The sequence below is a fragment of the Oncorhynchus mykiss genome, chromosome 19 (assembly GCF_057628025.1).
Source record: "Oncorhynchus mykiss isolate SJ-2025 chromosome 19, ASM5762802v1, whole genome shotgun sequence".
Taxonomy (NCBI): Eukaryota; Metazoa; Chordata; class Actinopteri; order Salmoniformes; family Salmonidae; genus Oncorhynchus; species Oncorhynchus mykiss.
The window spans coordinates 44,698,982-44,713,620 of record NC_143040.1 but is presented as its reverse complement, the minus strand read 5'-3'; the positions used below and the strand labels follow the sequence as shown (position 1 = coordinate 44,713,620).

At 42.8% G+C, this 14,639-nt stretch overlaps 1 protein-coding gene across 1 annotated transcript in view; it reads left to right on the top strand.

Moving 5' to 3' along the window:
* The window catches only part of LOC110497737 (calmodulin-1), a 15,941-nt gene extending 1,302 nt beyond the window's left edge, over positions 1-14,639 (top strand). The window contains exons 2-7 of the mRNA XM_021574062.3: positions 495-726; positions 5,078-5,108; positions 5,589-5,732; positions 8,178-8,284; positions 12,824-12,959; positions 13,628-14,639. Of these exons, the coding sequence (XP_021429737.1) occupies positions 724-726; positions 5,078-5,108; positions 5,589-5,732; positions 8,178-8,284; positions 12,824-12,959; positions 13,628-13,656 (450 nt within the window). The 5' untranslated portion in view covers positions 495-723 and the 3' untranslated portion in view covers positions 13,657-14,639. The remainder of the gene's footprint in view (positions 1-494; positions 727-5,077; positions 5,109-5,588; positions 5,733-8,177; positions 8,285-12,823; positions 12,960-13,627) is intronic.

Genomic DNA, 14,639 nt, shown 5'->3' with positions numbered 1-14,639 from the left:
GTTTGCAGAACATTGGAAATAAATATTTTATTTTCACCAGTTGTATTACCAAGGAGTCCAACTATAAAACTCCATTATTGGTACATTTGTCAATGACTGATATTGGGGAATTAATATGAATTCAATATTAATACGCTTGCCTACTTCTGTTGCAGAAGTTTAAATGGTTAATTTGTCATGAAAACTTTGAACCACTATATGTTTTTACTTTCCCAGCTCTATCATCTGTTGAAATAAATCTATATTATTCTCAGATTATCATTATTGCCATATGCACCAATAAAATAATGTAATGCATATGTGTGCCTTTTCCTTTGAAATATAAATCTCTATCTGGTGCTGCTCATCTACAATGCAAAAATAAAGGAATGGCTTGTCAAATGTAGATGTATGAATAGTTGAGTGTGTAAGTAGCCTACTTTCACCATGTAAGTGTCACTGTTGTGCTGTGTGTGGTCAATAGCTTTTTTTTAGTGCCAATGAATCTCTGCTAGGCAAGTTGATGCTGAGTGAGGGATCCAGGCTGCCTGTCCTGCAGTGGGAAAATGCGGAAGTGAGTGAGGACGGTTTTCAGCGGCGGAGGAATACACCAAGCTATATAGACACAGATCGCGAGAGCTACACAACTTCAGCCCATCATTAGAGGTCCACGGGAGCTGGTCAGTCTCGTAGTCTAGTTTTAGAAAACAAACAAACAAACCAACCAATCCAGCGCCGTCAGACATGGTAAGTATAATATTTTGTGATGCATTCGAAATATTATCCTTTTTAGGTAAAATATAATGAAAGACAGGAATGCAAAGTTTGCCTGCAGAGGAGGATTCGCGTGAAACGTTGAACGGTTCGAGTGATCATGCGTCGATGCTGGCTTGTCAGATTGTTGGGTGTCATATCTTTGAGTATTGGAGGTTACAATTCATATTGGTCGGATATAAGACGCATGATAACTCTTTAAGAAGTTTATTTTAGGCTGATAATCGAGGCAATGGCTTTCATCATGTCAGCGAGCCATACCTAACTATACGCGTCCGTGAATCAGGCGCAGTTTGATTTTAATGTTTAACAAAATCGGTGTTATGAGCCGGTAATGTTACGTGTTAAGATCATGTAACAGAAAATGTGAGCTACTCAATTTTGATCAAACGGAAGCTGTGAAACCCTTGAGATTTCTGTCATTTCCACATGCACAGGCAGACGAACGAATGTAGCGATCTGTTGATGCTGTTCGAGGGACCAGTGCATGCTGCTGTGCCTATCCCCGCCCCCCAGACAATCACTATCATTCAGAATTATATAAATGATTAAATACTTTTGACTCGATGTTGCATTTTTTTAAAAAATTAGGCTACTTTGATCTGATTCAGCAATGCACTTGATCATATCATTTGATATATTATCAATATTTTTCAGGTTCTGTTACTAGTCTGAACGATGTAAATGTGTCGTTTCATGTATCTTTTGGCCTCTGGAGACATCAGGGGAACCCCATCTATGGAACTATAGGCTACTTGGTGGAATATTAATGGCGTATGATTCAATCTGCTTATCCCACTTTTCAATGCTTACAAATCATTTATGGACTTGTTATTTTTATCACGGTTTCCGGTCATTTATGGACTCTATTTAATCGAAAATGTAATCTGCGCCATTGTGGTGTGTGTGTGTGTGTGTGTGTGTGAGATCGAAAGTGATGATATAGTCTCCATGGTAATACTTTTAGAATAGCTGCCCTATCTCTGACCGGACATGCAGATGCTTGACTTGTGCCTTGGTCTTATCACATTTTATACACGGATGGAGAACAATGTATTGAATATCATGTGGTTTTCCCGTTAGTAATTCACTTTACGGTTGTCACAGGAGGATCAACGTCCATGAGATGTCTTTCGCCTGCCTAAATTGGAGGGCTTAATTGTGCTGTATAAGCAGCGGGAGGACAGCGTGAAAACATTAATCTCTAAGTAAATTATGTTATTGTGCTCAATGCACACATTGTTTCTCCGACAGCATGGAAGGAATGTCTCCACCAAAGTGGTGATAACAAAGCTACTGATTGTAGACTGAATCAAGCCTTTCATATGGACACACACATCAGTGTGCCCACTGGCCTGGGTACACTGGGTCCACTGTTTTGGCCCTTGCTCGGATGTTTGATTGGGTGTGGTGGGCAATCAGAAAATCTTTTTAGATGTGTGTTTGTTTGTGTGCTGTGAAGGCGTGAACGGAAAGATTGTGGGTGCTCTCTGCTGTAGTTGTGGAGTCATTGACCCTTACACAGCGTCCTGTTGTGTGCCATGACCAGGAAATGAATGTGTGTTTCCATGCAGAAATGACTAAAAGACGGACTCTGAGATTATCTGCTCTATTAGTTAGTATTTTGACACAATGTAGGGAAAAATGCCATTACACTGTGACTGGACTTTTTCTCTCTCGCTTTACTGGCATTGAATGGCCACAGGCTTTGTTAGTATACATGCAGGGTGACTGACTGTCTTAGCAGAGCCTCCCAACTCAGAGTGCGGACAACCAGCTCAAATTATATTATTTATCCAAAGTAGGGTGATTCTAATGCATGAAAAAAGCCTTTGCTATATACCATTCTGTGATGAAAAGTTGCACATTTACCATGTTCGTGCCATTCAACAATAAGTAGCAATAACCAATGTGTTGAATATTTCTGCAAGCGATTGATGAGCAAGGGTGGGTTTGGTGTATGATCATATAGCCTAGAGGATTACTATGCCCCGTGGTATCACTGCACATTATATCACACGCTCATACGATGTGGTAGTGTCTGATTAACTCCATCCCTCTGCTACAGGCCTTTGTGATGTGTTCAGGAGGAAAATGGAGCTTTAGTCATGTGGGCAGATGCACAAACTGGACATGGCAGTGACAAGAAGCCTATCACTCACAAACGTTTTTCTCTGTGGCACTACTCTACCGCCACATGGCCCTCGGGGACCACTTGTCAATGTGTGAAAGTGGCAATACCACGCTGATCAGCAGCTATGCTGTTTTTAGTTCTCATATGGAGGCCAGATTCCTGGGGAGGTTGTGTGGCGCTTGTGAATCCAGGTCAGATTCCTGGCAGATGGGTGTGTGGCTGTGCGTATAGTGGCGTGAGTGTGTGTGTGTTAGGGGGGATGTTCCTGGCTGGGGTCCTGTAGGCTGGGGCTGTACTGGGCTACCCCTGAGGAGCCAGCAGGGGTAAGGAGGAGGACCTCCCCTCTGGGGACACTGCCAAACAATACTGCTGATGGTTCAGAGAAACAAAGCCAAGGTATAGCTTAGATGAAAGCGAATATATCAGAGGGGTTAGGTTGACAGTGACTGTACAATAGACCTGACACCTTGATGTGACAGTCAGCCACTGCCAGGCTCTGGGTGTTGTGTGGGGGGGGGGCTGCCAGACAGGGAGCCATCAGCATCTAGCCTCTGAACCTGAATGCTCTCTCTGTCCAACCAACCTGGTGGGGGGGCCCTAAGCACCACGTGACTGGGCTTTAATCATGGAAATGATCCTTCAGGGCCCCTTGTTGGTTTCTGTAACCATACCACCACGCTGACAGCCCAGATTGCGAGGTGGCGAAAAGCACGACACGATACATCAACCCCAGAGCTTGTTGAAACGACCCATGGGGCTGCTGTCTGTATTTGGATATCCTAACTTCCATATGTTTGTTAGGCTGCCACTACAGTGGGAGGTAGCCAGTCAGTCACATCACTGCCACAGTAGCCTGCTTCAGGTCAGGTAAACCCTGTTTCACTATCGGTCAGTCTAGTCCTCCTTCTGTCTGGTGCTAAGTTCAGCCAGCTGAGCCCCACTCCCGGAGACTTGACACAGCTTGACACCGCTCCCCACGTCTAGGAGCCAGAGACCTGACCTACATAGCTCCAGACAGGCAGGCTGAGGAGACGTGAGAGAACCATGTTGCCCAAGAAGACACACTGCTACCAGGATGATGACTTGGTTTCCCTGTCCATGGTGTATGAGCTTCTGGACCAGCAGCAGTTCTTCTACAAGGAGCTGATTGAGCAGCAGGAGAGGAACTTCAAGACCTTCTTACAGATGCTGGTGGACTCCCTCAACAGTCGCATCGACAACGTGGTCAAAGAGGTCCAGGACATGAAGAACGGCCTGCATGTTACCAAGACTGAACTGGTGGACGTCAGGCGCCAAGGCAACATAAATGCCAAGCGGGCAGAGTGCCTGGCTGAGGGGCTGGTGATTGTGCGGGAGGCCATGAATGCCCTCTCCTCCAAGGCTGGGGTGTTCGATGGAAAGCCGAAGAAGGGTAATCTATGTCTGGGCGGCAAGCCAGACGCGAGGAAGGCGGACACCTGGCAGGACCAGCCTAAGGCAAAGAAGCTGGTGGCTGACCTCACCGACCTGCACTTTGGCGAGTTTCAGGTCCCCAAACTCTACTATGCCCTCTGTATGAATGATAGGGGAGCTGAAACTGGTTGTGTGATGAGGGGGGACGCCGGTGGTGTGCAGAAAAACGGGCTCTAGTCTAGATTAACCAGTTAGCCTGCCCTTCTGTTGCTTTCTTATTGTCGGTCATTTTGGTCAGTACACCTGTGTAGTTGCATGAGTGATATCACATTTTGTGGGAAACGTGGCTGGTTTGGCTTGAAGTGTATAGGAGTCTGTGTAGGTGACTGTCAGTGTCTTAACTGTACTCCTGCATTGTGTGTATGTAGGCCAGGACTATGTTAAATTCAAGTGGGAAATGTCTGGCCTTTCCTCCGTGGCATTAATGTGCAATGTAGCTCAGCAGTCACAGAGTAGACAGGCAGCCTGACCGTGTGTTTTCAACATCAGGTTACTGTATTCTCTGCTCTGCATTAGATGGATCATTGCCTAGACTATGTAGTCTTGTATCTGTTGCTCAGAGATCACTGTGTACATACTGTTGCTCAGAGGTGGACTGGGAAGGAAAAAGGAAGAAATGGGTCAATTTTTCTGTGGTGCTGCTTGTGTTCAGTCTTCAGTCACAATACCAAGCCATTGATCTTTTTTGCATTTTTTATTCCTCTCCCTCTCTTTCTGCCCCCCCCCCCTCCCTCTCAGGCCGACCAACTAACAGAGGAGCAGATTGCCGGTAAACAGTTCAACGCACATGCACGCACACATTTCAGTTGTGTATGAATATTTTATTTGCGTGAGGCATGTCGGCTAGCTAGCTCCAGACAGCTGCTTGACATTCCTGCTCTGGATGTAATGGCAGACTGAGACCTGGCAGACATGCCTGTTGTTGACGAGACTTTTTAGCCACCCACCTTCATAATAAACAAATGTAATCCTTTCAAGCCGTCACCATATCATAGCCCATGAGGTCAAACTGAGGTGTGATTTTATTATTGCTTGAAAATGTAACTCAATCCAATTAACAAATGTAACCTAGATGAGATGGCCCATACGTAAATTCTATGCACCCATGACTAAGTCGCTTTGGATAAGTGTCTGCTAAATGGCATACATTATGAGAAGTCAGTGACTGTCTAATCAAGTTGTTTAATGTAGCTCAGCTGTGATCTTTCCTTATTTTGGACACAACTAACTGTTGCTGTCTTCTCTGCAGAGTTCAAGGAGGCGTTCTCCTTGTTCGATAAAGACGGCGATGGCACCATCACAACCAAAGAGCTGGGCACCGTCATGAGGTCGCTCGGACAGAACCCCACTGAGGCAGAGCTGCAGGACATGATCAACGAGGTCGACGCTGATGGTGAGTTAGTTCCACCTGCTACGGTGTAGGGTGAAGTTGCACCAGAACGTGTATTTTTCTCACTAATAGTTAAGGTTAGAGAAGAGGAAGCTGATCCTAGATATGTACCTATGGGGAAACATCCCTGTGGAGTGGATCCTACTAGGGTTGTAAGGTTCCCAGGTTTTCCAGAAATCCCCGTGTGGTGGATTCCTGGAGGGAATAAGCAAGAAGGGAATTTCTGTAAAAGCTGGGAATTTTAAGCAAGACCGAAGTACTACTCCATCTCCTTGGGCTATGTTATAATGCAGATGTGGGTGTGTTCAGTCACTTCCCTGCTCTCCCTTCTGGAAGTGAACCCAACAGTGATGAACATTGATTCTTATTGATAGAGTTATGGACATGTTTATCCACGGCCTAACTTGTCTTAGTGCTGGGACTGGGAGTACTTGCATTGATTATAATGACTGACTGTCACTATTTAGGTCAGTCAGACCTAGCGACTGCCTGCAACAAAGCCAGTTGAATAATGGCAGCAGGTAATAATGGCCTAGTGAAATCCATGACATAATCCACTCTGAGCTCTGCTCTGCTGGGATGCACATTCTCTGAGGGCCCAGGGAAGGAGCTCGGCGCAGCCGTGGTACACCCTGTTTACACACACGGTAGTACCCGTCCATTCACTCAATGGGGAAGTTGAAACACCCAGTCTGTGCGTTATACATAAGGAGGGACTCGGCCCGCCCTCTCTATAGAATGCAACAGTAACACACACACACACACACTGGGGAACAGTCAGTCTGTACTACACTGCCCTGTATACGTAATGGAATGAGGTGTGTGTGTGTATATATCTCATGCATACAGTTGAAGTCGGAAGTTTACATACACTTAGGTTGGAGTCATTAAAACTAGTTTCAACCACGCCAAAACTATAGTTTGTTAACCAACTTTCCACAAATTTCTTGTTATCTACTTTGTGAATGACACAAGTAAATTTTCCAACAGTTGTTTACAGACCGATTTATTTCACTTAATTCACTATCACAATTCCAGTAGGTCAGAAGTTTCCATACACTAAGTTGACTGTGCCTTTTTACACCGCTTGGAAAATTCCAGAAAATTATGTCATGGCTTCAGAAGATTCTGATTGGCTAATTGACATAATTTGAGTCAATTGGAGGTGTACCTCTGGATATATTTCAAGGCCTACCTTCAAACTCAGTGCCTCTTTGCAAACTGAAGAACATCATCCCAGCCGTGAAGCACAGATGTGGCAGCTTCATGTTGTGGGGGTGCTTTGCTGCAGGAGGGACTAATGCTCTTCACAAAGTAGATGACATCATGAGCATGGAAAATTATGTGGATATATTGACGCAACATCTCAAGACCTCAATCAGGAAGTTAAAGCTTGGTCGCAAATGGGTCTTCCAGATGGACAATGACCCTAAGCATACTTCCAAAGTTGTGGCAAAATGGCTTAAGAACAACAAAGTCAAGGTATTGGAGTGGCCGTCACAAAGCCCTGACCTCAATCCTATCGACAATTTGTGGGCAGAACTGAAAGTCTGTGCGAGCAAGGAGGCCAACAAACCTGACTCAGTTACACCAGCTATGTCAGGGGGAATGGGAGAAAATTCACCCAACGTATTGTGGGAAGCTTGTGGAAGGCTACCTGACACGTTTGACCCAAGTTAAACAATTTAAATGCAATGCTACCAAATACTAATTCAGTGTATGTAAACTTCTGACCCACTGGGAATGTGATAAAAGAAATAAAAGCTGAAATAAATCACTCTCTACTATTCTGACATTTCACATTCTTAAAATAAAGTGGTGATCCTAACTGACCTAATCATTTTTACAATGATTAAATGTCAGGAATTGTGAAAATGAGTTTAAATGTATTTGGCTAAGGTGTATGTGAACTTCCGACTTCAACTGTATATATCATACACACAGACCGAACGAACAAGGACATGTGGAGTGGAGAACAGAACAGACATGCATTAATTCACTGGGGAACTGTATGTCAGGAAAGGGAACAGCTCTGCTCAGAGGAATGGTCTTAACCAGGAATCACACACATGATCTCACACAAACTCACTCCGCTGTACCTGGAGCCCCCCCCCCCTCCCACACACACACACACACACCCTTGACGAGCCAAGACTAATCCAGGTTAAATGTGATCAGTGTTGGTGTGAGTGTCTGCTCCAAAGGGTTTAGCCAGACCCCCTGAAGTTCTGATCCAGTGACCTTCACTGCTCTCTGTGATCCTGTCATGGCTCCCTTTTGCTTTGCATTAGAGGCAGCTCAACCCCTTCCAGAGCCTGTTGTAGTGGTACTCAGCCCACTCTGGACCACGCATGGCCCACTGCGACAGGGGCTTAAATCCCTGATAAGCAACTTTCAATTCTTTCTGTTTAAAGCTTAAAAAAATAAAGCTTCTCTTACCCCCCCCAGGCAACGGCACCATTGATTTCCCAGAGTTCCTCACTATGATGGCCAGGAAAATGAAGGACACAGACAGCGAGGAGGAGATTCGTGAGGCGTTCAGGGTATTCGACAAGGTAAGGATAGTGCCAGCCGTGTGGTGTGTGTGTTAGGGCTGGGCGACATGGCCAAAATATGGTTTTAATTGACAGTATTTTTAGTTTTTGAATAGTAAGTTGTACATTTGCTCTATGAGTCCTAGGCTGGCAACATACATTCTAAGTGATTTTCAATGAGTCTTCATTCTGATTTTTATACTGTTCAATTCAACTTTGACCAAAACAAATTTCAGCACTTATCATTTCTGCATTTCCTGCACTCCAATTGCAGTGGTGGAAAAAGTACCGAATTGTCTTACTTGAGAATAATTTAAATATAAGTTCATAGAAAATTACTCAAGTAAAAGTCACCCAGTAAAACACTAGAGTAAAAGTATTTGGTTTTAAATGTACTTAAGTATCAAAAGTATAACTAATTTCAAATTCCTTAAATTAAGAGAACCAATGGCACAATTGTGTTTTTATTTACGGATAGCCAGGGGCACACCAACACTCAGACATGATTTACAAACAAAGCATTTGTGTTTAGTGAGTCCTCCAGATCAGAGACAGTAGATGGGGCGGCAGGGTAGGGCAAATAATCTAGGACTTATTTTTAACCAAATATTGCGATTTGACTTGCGAATTAGAGAATGTTGGAATCATGGAAATAGAATGACTATTCTATAGTTAGAATAAACTAGTGGGCACTTTGAATACAGTGTTTGAGATGACAACGAATGAAGTTGACAGGGTAGGAACTAAAGTGTTGATACTCGTTTCCTAGGGGACCCTAAGCTTTTGCTACATTGCATGTTTTCTCTTAGCTACTTCATGTAGCTAACATTCTTGCTTTGCATATTCCTCTGATTTAGAAGATACTGTTGCACAAACAACATGCTGATTTAAGTCTACACCATCACTGGTATTATCAGGCTGTATTAGCTAGCTACGTTTGCAATTACTCAGTACATTTATTAGCATTAGTGGTTAACAATTAGTCTCAAGATTTAGTTAGGGCAACTTGTTAAGAAAATACTATCTGGTTGCTGATATAAGAAACACTAGCTAATAGTGCCATTATAGAATGCTGGTGGGTTTATATTAAGAGTGCAAGTGAAAACAACATTGTTGCATGTGCTATATTGACCAAGCAGACTGAACGCAAGTGTCTCGTGGTTGAGGAACATCAAATGTGCTCCTTGAGTGACAGGGGGCGTGGCTAGGTCTGTGTGGAAATTAGCAGAGAGAGAGTGGACAGAGATGAGTCAAGTAGCAAAGTAAAAATTAACATTACAGATGGCATATCACATTTAACAAACCAAACATTAAATTACTGGTATAGAAGGTAAAGTAAAAACCAAACCGGTCCCTGCATCAATACCGGTATATCATAAAATACGGTATACCAGCCCTAGTGTGTGTAGCCTTTACTGTACTTGTGGGAGGGATTACATGTTTACATAGTTGATATTGTATGAGATTAAGCTTTGTACAGTGCACTTGACTTTTTCCACATTTTGTTAATGTTACAGCTTTATTCTAAAATGGGGGGGGGGGGGCCTTCCAGAAGGACAACCATCTCTGCAGCACACCACCAATCAGGCCTTTATGGTAGATTGGCACGACGGAAGCCACTCCTCAGTAAAAGGCACATGACAGCCTGCTTGGAGTTTGCCAAAAGGCACCTAAAGGACTCTGCTCATGAGAAACAAGATTCTCTGGTCGGATGAAACCAAGATTGAACTCAAGCATTTCTACAAACCTGTTTTTGCTTTCACATTATGGGGTGTTGTGTGCAAATTGGGGGGGGACTATTTAATCCATTTCAGAATAAGGCTGTGGGAAAAGTCAATGGGTCTGAATACTTTCCAAATGTACTGTTTTATTTTTGTTATCTATTTCTCCACTGTTTGTCAAGCAGTGTATGGTCGGTAGGGCTGTCCCCAACTAAATAAAAAATCTTGGTCGACCAAGACTTCTTTCCATCAATCAATTGGTTAAAATGTGTGTTTTCCATATTGACACATCCTGCGTGTTTTTAATTAACTATATGCACTGCGCTTGTCTGATGCTTTAAGTGAACTGTTTGAAATAATTAAGACGCACACAAATGCCAAGAGGGGGTCTGACCAGCAATTGATTTGATTATGCCGGGCTCTTCTTTTTTTTATTATATATTTAAGGCAGAGTTACTGTGACTAGCACCCTTTGTTACCTAAATCCCTAATTTGTTAAGGGAAAAACACTCTTTTCCCTCAACCCTTGCTCCCTCTCTATGTGATACATGTATCTCATGCATGTCACCAGTGGGGCTTGTCCTATAGCGTATCATCACATTAATACATTGGTTATAACGAACTTTGAACTGTAACACGTGACAGCAAAATGGACATGAAATATACATTTGAAACGGCAGAATGTTTACTGGTTGCTCAGGAGGTAAAGGGGAAGTCAGGTGTGTAACTTGACTAGTTGTGGAAAATACTGGAGGTCAAGAGAATGGTAAGGAGCAACCGCTGCGTGCATATTATGTGTGCCAAACAGATACTGTATAGGTGACAATATAACTTCTGACTGGTTGGAACAATGTAAACAGCACTACATAAATTATAAGCTTACCAGAGAGTCTAACGGTTTTTTGTTAAGCCTACTGTTAGAGCAAAGACTAAACGATTGAATGCAATTTCCGAAATGGAACTGTTTGTATACGCTTATTATTCAAGGCTCGCTTTATTTTAACTAAAATGCTTGATTGCATTTCAAATCATGAAAGCTGTGTCGTGTCTTTGGCTATGCCGGATTAAGTGACATGCTATTCTATAAAATAATCTCTCTGTAATTAATATTACCTGATTGAGCTAATAATGTAAATGTAATTAACTGGAGTCGGGCACCACAAAATAATATTTATAGAGCTGTTATCTTCCGAATAAATTCTTAAAGACCAAGTAATATTTTACATCAATAGCAGTTAATATTAATCGGTATCTGCACGAACCCTGGCTAACAAGTTGAGTCAGCAATACAAAATTGGGTTAATTTATTTACTAAATACCTAACTAATCACACAGAAGATGGAAGGCCGTGTTGCCCAACCGAGTTCTTTGTTCTTTGAAGAATGTCTCTGCTGGTAAATTGAATATGTAGTAATGTCGTTGTGTGGTAGACGGGATACTCGGTCTGTTCCTTCCTAACCTGCGTTTGCAGCGGCTGTTGCTAACTCAACGGCTAGGAGGTATCACTTCTGTAGTGAATAAGAGTTCAAAGTTCATACCATTTGCAACCAAAGTTCACGCTGATGTTGGCTTCATTCTGTAGTTATTATCTGAACCATTCTGACATCGGACCGTCGTCAAGGGCTTATATAGGAAGGGAGAGGAGGGCGTGTTTGAAAAGTTTTATAGCCCATGTCCCTTCACTGATTGAGCAGTGAAAACCCAACTCTCACATTTTAGAAGCTAAAATCACATTTCATCTCATCACGAATAATTTCATATTCAAACATTTAAATTGAACAACAATTCCATGTGAATCCGATAACTCTGTGTAGACTTTCCACTGTAGTTTGTAATCTTATCATCGATGAGAATGTCTCGGATGACAACCGAACTGACATCATATTCATTAAGTAGCACCGCATATGTTCCATTGGTCGGATTACCAGAATATAGTTAATTTCCCCCCCACCTACTGATGTTCCCAGAATCTGTTAACCAAGGGTTTTGCAAATGTAACATCAGTAGGGTAGAGAGAGGAAAAGGGGGGGGGGGAAGAGGTATTTGACTGTCATAAACCTACCCACCCCCCCAGGCCAACGTCCTCACACAGCTGTCATGACATGAACAAATGAATGATTGATACAGTAGCCTGTATAGGCCTAAGTTACAGTATTTATAGTAAACAGGATGCACTCTTAGGCCTACAGCTCAATGGTGGTTATACAAGGCTGCTATACTAAGCCAGGCACATTTAATAACAGTCAGGCTATTGACTAGTCCTAATACATTTTCTTTGACAATTATTGCAAGGGCTGTTTTCTCGTCTCAACTCTGCTGCCTCCGCCGCATTGTTCTCAACACCAATATGCTGGTTAACTTTACTATTATGCTCTTAGCAACATGGGCTAGGAAAAGGGGCCAATCCAACAGCGCACTGGTGTGCTTCAGAACCGTGGACAGTGGCCCCTATCCAAAGCAGGAGAAAATGCGTTTGTTATAAAAAAAATATATATTTTTAAATTTGTTGCACCATTGTTCTTATGTGTGTGTGTGTGTGAAATCTTGTGCGACCAACGGCCTAAACACCAGTATACTAAATGGGGTTAGCCCTAATGATCAGTGATATCCTGTATGGTTGCTCTTCCTGCATACGCAGTTACAAGGTAGTCCCTTTGTAAAACGACTACCATGGCTTTGTTCCAATATCCACACTAGTGTACCGTGACACGTAGCATGCATGCCTGTCGTAAAGTGAGCGTACTGCAAGCATACATTAAATTAGTATGGTAAAGTCCCTTTGGAAAAGGCAGGTGTGTTTGCCGTGAGATGTCACACGCTCACCACCTCTCCCTTGCAGGATGGGAATGGCTACATCAGTGCAGCAGAGCTCCGTCACGTCATGACAAACCTGGGAGAAAAGTTAACAGACGAGGAGGTCGACGAGATGATCAGAGAAGCCGACATTGACGGAGACGGACAGGTCAACTATGAAGGTAAGAGGACAGTGCTTCGTTCTGCTGTGTAGGAGTGTACAGTAGATCTCAGCAGTGTCCCTATGGGGGACTAGTCAGTAGAGCTGTCACCCACAAACTCCTACTGTACAGCCAGTCTTGGTTTTCTGCCACTCCCCTCATCCCTTTCTACAGCTCCAATTCCTCTCATCCCTTTCTACTACCTGATCCCACTCTACCACTCTCATCCCCCTCTTCTCACTTTCTTACACCCTGATTCCTTTTTACAATCCCTATTATTTTCCCCCTTCTCCTCATCCCTTTTCTATTGCCCTGATCCTCTTCTAATTGTCTGATGCCTGATCCCCCTCTTCACTCTCATTCCCCTCTTCTCTCCTTTTTACCATCCTGATCCCCCTCTCTTCACTCTACTGCGATCATCCTATTACTGCCCGATCCACCTGTTCTGTCATCCTGATCCCTTTTATTTTCTCATCCTTTTCTTATAGAATTAGTCCATCTCTCTCTAATAGGATATTTGGCTTACGTAAACAGTCTTCATAAGATTGAATTGTATTATGATTTGTCTTTAACATACTTTTTTTTTTTGATTGTCTGGATCTGACATGTAATTGCTGCCTTGATCAGTGGTTGGTTGTTTTCTCTTCATTCTCCTAATGTCTGATTTTGTTTTGTTCTTTTGTTCACAGAGTTTGTACAAATGATGACAGCAAAATGAAGCTCCCCTACCCTTCTCCTGACCTTAGAAGACAAAAAAAATCAGTCAAATGTTTTACTTACCTCTTGCAAAAATATAAATTTATTCATACTGTTTCTGTATAGAAAACATAACTGAATGTTGAAAAATGAAAAAATCAGTCCACATAAAAGTAAAAATAAATACAATTTAAAAAAACATCTGCATGTACTGGTTAGTGGTCCTGTCCCCAAAGATGAGTTAGACATCAGTAATAACAGAAATAATACCTGTAAACAAAACCGTAAACAAAACCGTCAACAACTAAAGAAAGCACTTGGCAAACTGCTTATTGGTTCCAGTTGCTAATGGTAACGTTTGGGCTGGCCAATCGTCTTTTCTTTTCCTGTTTCTGTTCTTCATGCATGCAGCTTGAGACTGGTGACGCAGTCCAGCCAATGGGCTCACTCTGATTCCACAGCGGTGTCGAGGGTACCGCCGTGGGGTTTTGGTACAGTCTATGTTGAGAGAAAGAGATAAGAGCTCGGATGGGGGATGGGGGGGGGGGTCATACTAAACTCGCATAGAGATGAAATGAATGGGACCTTTGCAGTTTGCTTAATTACAAAAAATATATTTTTAAGAAAATTATCATTTAAAAAAAATCATTTTAGAACTGTTTGGCATGTTGGGAATATTTGGACTTCTGTTTCCTTGTTATGCGTTGAACTTTGGGTATGATTCGAGGGGGTGGGAGGTGAGCTGAAGAGTCTGGTTTTTCCAGACTCTTTACCTGCTAGGGGAGGTCTTTTTGGCAAGGAAACGCGGTTATATCGTCAATGTTTTATCTTCTGTTTCTCGACTCTGATCATGGTTGAGTGTGGGTTTTGATCGATCTACAGCGCATCTAGGGTCTTCAACACCTGAGTCTTCTCTAGACTGTTCATCTTGTTCAGTTTAGTTCATTCCAAGTTGTACATGCTAGTCTTTTAATTTTTTTTTCCAATAAAAGACCATGAACTTAA